The sequence below is a fragment of the Acanthisitta chloris genome, unplaced genomic scaffold (assembly GCF_000695815.1).
Source record: "Acanthisitta chloris isolate BGI_N310 unplaced genomic scaffold, ASM69581v1 scaffold3178, whole genome shotgun sequence".
NCBI lineage: Eukaryota > Metazoa > Chordata > Aves > Passeriformes > Acanthisittidae > Acanthisitta > Acanthisitta chloris.
Window position 1 is genome coordinate 1 of NW_008687417.1, and position 6,452 is coordinate 6,452.

General features: G+C 36.3%; 1 protein-coding gene across 1 annotated transcript; it reads left to right on the forward strand.

Moving 5' to 3' along the window:
- Positions 1-542: 542 nt before the first annotated feature.
- On the forward strand, positions 543-3,610 carry PIGA (phosphatidylinositol glycan anchor biosynthesis, class A; the record flags this gene model as incomplete). Its single annotated transcript, XM_009080570.1, has 3 exons — positions 543-675; positions 1,461-1,667; positions 3,347-3,610. Coding segments are annotated over 3 exons (604 nt in total), but the record flags the coding sequence as incomplete, so codon positions are not given.
- Between the last annotated feature and the right edge of the window lie 2,842 nt (positions 3,611-6,452).

A 6,452-nucleotide genomic window follows, 5' to 3' on the forward strand; every position in this document is an offset into this window, starting at 1 on the left:
TTTGAGGTTTTCTTGTTCAAGACAGTTTTATGTTCTTAATTTTCTTTTTCTAGGCTTTTTGTTGCCTATTTTGCACTTCAGTCAATGATTCCCCCAATAAAATTATTTGGTAGTATCATTCTCATTTTACCCTTTACTGTTTTCTACTGTCTCTTCAAAATAATAGGTCCTGATCATTGTATCCTAAATACATTTTGCCCCCTCAGACTCAAATTGATCTGACCTCACATTGAAAATTCAGATAACGCATCTGGCAAGTCTGAATTAGTAACTGAATTAGAAAGCTCAGTAGCAATGTTTTGAAGGCAGTTGTCATTAAAACAGCTACTTTATTTTCAGAAGTTTCTTTCAGTGTGAAAATAAAAATCTCCTATTCATTGCTGGAAAAATTTAGAGAAAACTGAAATAAGGTGCCTGTATTCATTCTCTCACTATAGAAGTGTGAACCATTGGTATCTTTTTCAGAATATGTGTCAGCATTATTACAGTTCAAATTCAGTGTTTATCTCTGTTTTTTTTGTTTATTTTCCTCTTGTATGCAGGGTACGTCTTCTAGGAGCCTTGGAGCACCAGGATGTTAGAAATGTCCTAGTCCAGGGACACATATTTCTCAACACGTCCCTCACTGAGGCCTTTTGTATGGCTATTGTGGAAGCAGCAAGCTGTGGTTTACAGGTAAAAAAACCTTCCAAAATCTCATCTACCTGGAGAGCATGTATCCATTTTGAACAAAGTTCACAATTAAATAATACGTGCTTGTAACACTTGATTTCATCAGGCTCTGTCTTTACAAAGGTAAGAAAATATTAGCCCCATTTACAGATCACTTGGAAGCTGAAACAGAAGGGCTAATTGAAACTGCTTAAGCTCTCATTTACAGAGTTTTGGGGTAGTTGATGTTCACAAAGGTTTACTTTCTTCTTTGAGATGACCTGCAGAAAAATGGCACACAAGCATGGATGACTGGTCAGTCAGGCATGCTGAATTTGTGACCTGCAGAAAAATGGCACATGAGCATGGGTGACTGGTCAGTCAGGCATGCTGAATTTCCGTTTTCTTCCTGCACCAAGAACTGGCATTTGTTTTCTTACAATTCAGATTAAAATTACTGAACTTGTGAATAAATTCTCACAAATGTTCAGTAGCCTAGAAAACATAAACTGAAGGTGAAAATGGTAAAACTGCCCTCTCCAAATAGAGGTAACGGTTTTTACAAGGCACTTGGAAAAGTCTTCTGTTTTATCATTACCACCAAAGAACTGTTCTGGGCATCATTAAAGGTGATTACCTTTAATGCTATGCTAAATCTTTCCTGGGGCCTACACCTTTGGTTCACATACAGGTGTAATTCCCAAAGCATGTTATTTTCCTGTGCTGCATCTAAACAAAGCAATAGCATTGTCATCACACAGTTTCTCTGTTATGCTGCATATGTGCTGTTTCTTTTGTTTCTTTCAAAGGTGGTGAGTACAAGAGTTGGTGGGATTCCTGAGGTACTTCCAGAAAATCTCATTATTTTGTGTGAGCCCTCTGTGAAATCTTTGTGTGATGGATTGGAAAAAGCTATTGCCCAGCTCAGATCAGGAACACTCCCATCTCCAGAAACAGTTCATAATAAAGTGAAGACATTTTATACATGGAGGAATGTAGCAGAGAGAACTGAGAAAGTATGTATAACCACTTCTTTTAAATTCGCTCAAAGTACATTTCTGAAACAGCTGTTACTTTGAAACATTACTGTGTACATTCTCTGTGTAATCTTCCAGTGTAATTTTTCAGCATGTTTCCACTCAAACATACATGGTTTTAAAAGGTTCAGAAAACCCTTTTTGTTTTCCTCAAATACATCCTTAGATATGGTGGTTTTTTTCTATTTGTATTTTTTATTATACCATAACTGCTGATAAAGATCTGCATGATAAACAGTGCAGATCATTTGTTAGATTTCCACTCATGTATTTTTTTCAGTCTTCACATGAAGTAACTTCTCTGGCATAACTGGCAAACATGCTGTATAAGATGTATGAAAAGGGTAAGACCAAGTTTTGTCTGCCACATGCTAGCAAGTGGTTTAAAATTCTGAAAGGTAGTTTAATGCCAGAAGGCTGAACATAGCTGAATTTACATAAGCTCTAGTTGTAATGAAAACAAATCATCACAGCTTTGAAATCATATTTCAGAATCAGAACTGCACTTCAATATAACGACTGTGCCATTAGTGAAGAATGTTGACTGCAGTAATGTTATAAACACCTGTGGAGATCTGTTGCTTCTGACTTCAGCTCTTGTGTTTTAGACAAGAGAGAGGAGCTGAACCACATACCTGTTGATTACACTGTGGTGCACTCAGATATATATCTCTTCAAAGTATCATGTACAACTGGTTTATGCACTTTTTTGCAGTGCTGTTAGTACAATTCATGTTATGATTTCGTAACTCCAAGCAACATTTCAATTGCAAAGTTTTTATAGAAGTTTGCTTTTATATTGCCCATTCTTAAAAAAACCCACCCAAACTGTGTGAACGAAAGTGTTTGTATAATTGGAAGAAGTACAGATGAGACTTACATTGTACGAACAACAGTTGTTTGTTAGCTCATTGTTAAGTTACAGTAGGATGAATTCTGTAATGTTCTTGAGGAAAAAACTCATGTCCTGCAAGTCTTTTTTGAGTTGTTTGTAGTAGTTTGATTGTGGTTAAAATGTATATTAAAGTCACAAGTATCATGTATTTCCTTTTCACATTAATTGATTTTTAATTTTACTGAGAACTACTAGTGTGTCTTTAAATAAAAATCAGTAGTGTGTTGTGATTTGCTTGATCGTTCAAATTCAGAGATTAGGAATATTCCCAACTCATCTATGAGTTGCGTATTGTGATTTGCTTGATCGTTCAAACACAGAGATTTGGAATATTCCCAACTCATCTATGAGTTGATCCATCTTTGTGTTTAAAATGTAGTAATTACTTGTTCAGGCTCTTCTTATGACTGATACGAATATGAGATTAGAGCCCATTCAATTAATTAAAAACCCCAACCCTTTCTATATAATATTGGATGATAGACAAATTGTGCAGCCTTCCTATTCAATGAAATACTCCTGAAGTCTGTCGAAATACCAGGACATTTCTTTTCCTGTATCTCTTTAAATAAATTAATGAAGTTTCTAGAACAGTCACAAATCAGCACTTAAAATCTGTAAAGCTTTTTTGGGTAATATTTGTCCCATCTAGTAGTTAGGAATAGATAATTTATTTTGCATACTGACAGCAAAATACTGTCTGATTTTTGAGGTAGAAGCAACATTGTTTTAAGATCTTATTTTCTGTCTCCTCTCCATTTAGGTGTATGACAGGGTTGCAAATGAAGTGGTCTTACCAATGGATGAGCGACTCGACAGGCTAATGTCTCACTGTGGCCCAGTGACTGGGTGTATTTTTGCTCTTTTGGCTGTTCTGAACTTCCTTCTCTTGGTGATTTTGAGGTGGATGACTCCAGATTCCATTATTGATGTTGCAATAGATGCCACAGGACCTAAAGGTGCATGGACTAAACAGTATTTTTTTGAGAAAAAAAGAAGAGTTAAAGAAGAACTTCCAAGCTCCTAATATGCTCAATCCATCAGTCGCTAAAGGTTTTGATGCTTGCTGACAGAGACATTACTCTTACAATTTTTCAGTTTCTTTCTGAAGTTTTTGGAAAGAAACTTTGTTGAATGTGCTACCTCAATTTAGGATGTTGGTTTTAGTTTAGTATTGGATTCATGCAAATTTGTGGACATCTCTTTTGCACTTAAAGCTTGGGGGAGAACATGTGATTTTTTATGTGTCAAAAGCCTTTGGAACAAAACCACAAGATTTTTCTTGACAACTTGAATATTACGGAAAGTGACTTAAACTTTAGTGGTATTTGGGAAAGCAAACACAAAAATTATTAGCTTACAGTTGTCCCTGCTAATCCCTGATATTTACTGTAGTTTTTATTTTTACACTTTATTTAAAATAATTAAAAACCCGTCAAAACACACCTTTCTTTTCTAAGATGAAAATGGCACTTGAAATTAGTGGTAAAGTCCATTACCATGTAAATTTCAGAGTCTTAGTTCTAAACAGCTGTGTTGCAATGACAGTGTTTTGCCTGCATGACACTATCATTTTGAAGTTCTTTCCTTGTCAAACTTGAGCATCCTGTTGCTAAATCATAATTCCTTAATGAATTTTTGATATTTTCAGAGGTGCTAAAATTGTCCTGTTCACTTACGTGTGAAAGCGATGTAAAGCTTACAGCATTTTTTTTCCATACCTAGGTGAAGAAATAGTATTATTTAGAGATAATACAGCCTTTCAGAAACATCTCAGGCCTGAAAACTCTTCCAGCAGACTGTGCCAAAGTGTGAAGTAACACGTGTGTGAGAGAGCAAAATCTGTGAAGGGCTTAACAAGCACCATTGTGCTTGCTCGCTCTCTCTCCCCTCCCACCCACCTCTTGCATTTTTCTCCCCTCTTCTCTTTTTCCTTTCCTTTACTTACCAAAGTGGCATTTCAGTCCATCTCTGGGAGGGACAGTGTTCGGTGTGTGTGATTTCACCTACACCACATCTGAGACACTGTCTGGCAGGTTCTGCAAATGAAATCCTAGGAAGGTGTCCCTTAACTGGAAGGTATCTCTTATGTGGAAACAACCAATAGCTGTGCTGTTCATGGAAAGAAAAAAACCAACAGCAAAAAGCAGTGGCTCCGTGCATCTCTCGGCAGTCCTGAGTGATGTGTACCTGGGACAAGAGGCAGCACAGCTCACTAGTGTGTGAGAGGAGGCATTTATCTCATTTTTTCAACCACCTCTAAATTTCCCCCTTGCCTAATACACTTGATTGTTTTTCAAGCACCACTGATGACTAAAAATCTTACTATTTTATGACTCTTGAGTATTGTGTACTGTTAGACACTGTATTGACATTAAAACTGTGCAATATGAAAATACTGTTTCCAAACCCTTGAAGTATTTCAAACACAACTTCTGTCAGTATCATCTTGTTTGGGTAGAGGTGTAATTCCACTAACATTTTGTATCTTCATTGAACATATTTTCATGAAACAAAGCTAAGGTGAAATAAATGCCATATACAAAGTCTATTTTCTTTTACTAGTATTTTTAGCCTTTGATATGTAACATACAATGTGTTGTATTACAATTTGAATTTTTCAAGCTCCGCATTAGAAGTGGAGATGAGCTAAAATGTTGCACATGGATTATCCATAAATGGGTGGAATTAAGCTAATATTTTACTTTTCTAAGTTACTTTTTTTTTTTTCAAACATTCAAATTTCTAACAACCTTTTGAAAACACTGATTAGCACTCCAGGGAAATGTTATAAATATTTTTAAATATTTTGTTGTTTCTCATTTATTTCTTTTTGGCTTCCTGCAACATCTACAAACACAAGTCAAAAGGATTGTGAGAATCTGTTCAAAATACTCTTTTCTTTTGTGGAACATTGTGTACTTACGAATAACACAATAAAACCTTGTTATAGTCTTGTTTACAAGGCAAAATGTAAAGTTTGTCTGGAATTTTATTTACCTTTCCATAAAGAATGGATAAGTGGGAATATACTGTTAGAAAGTACAGAAATAGGTGCCATATTGCTGCTTCCCATCACTGGTGGTTGAAGTTCTTAATGAGAAAGATGATTATGAAAAAGCATCCTGTGCAAGCTACCACAAAATCTATAACTGGTTTGACCACAACTGTTGTTTGTCAAGTAATGCCACTTGTATTATGCAGAACTCACTGGCCTTGTGCAGTGGAGTAAAGAGTGATGTCACTGAATCATTTACAGTTTAAAAAACAGCAGTGGGTGACATGGAAAATGTTAAATAAAATGACCACAGTACTAAAAAAAAATGAACTGAGATAATGAGTGTTTTTAGAAAGTAATAAAATAGCTACTTAAAAAAATCTAAAATGCTTGAATTGTGCTTCTGGGTAACATTTGATCATTGTGAAACTCTGGGGAAATATTACCAAAGAGAGAGGGATCCTGAGTAATGTTTTGCACAGGGCAGAGCCTCTGATGTGTAGGAGGAGGGAACACCCAAAACCTGCCTGTGGAGAAGCTCCTTATGATCTGCAATGAAATTCCAACCTGCAGGCACAAGGGAAAATGGTGGTTCCAATACATAATGTGCATAAGTTATTTGTCTAGTACATGCTAGTTCTTTAACCTGGTTGTTTGAGCAGGAGGGACTGATGCATCCCCTGTGAACACAGGCATTTGAGACAGACAGGGGAAATGAATTGCTTACTGGAATTTGCTGTCTTCCTGCCCAGACAGCAGCAGATAATTTGATAACCAGAGCTTACATGGTGCAGTGGGTGGCAGATAGGTGAGATGAATCCCACACTGTCATGGGAGCAACCAGTGACTGACTGTATATGTCACTTTTTAT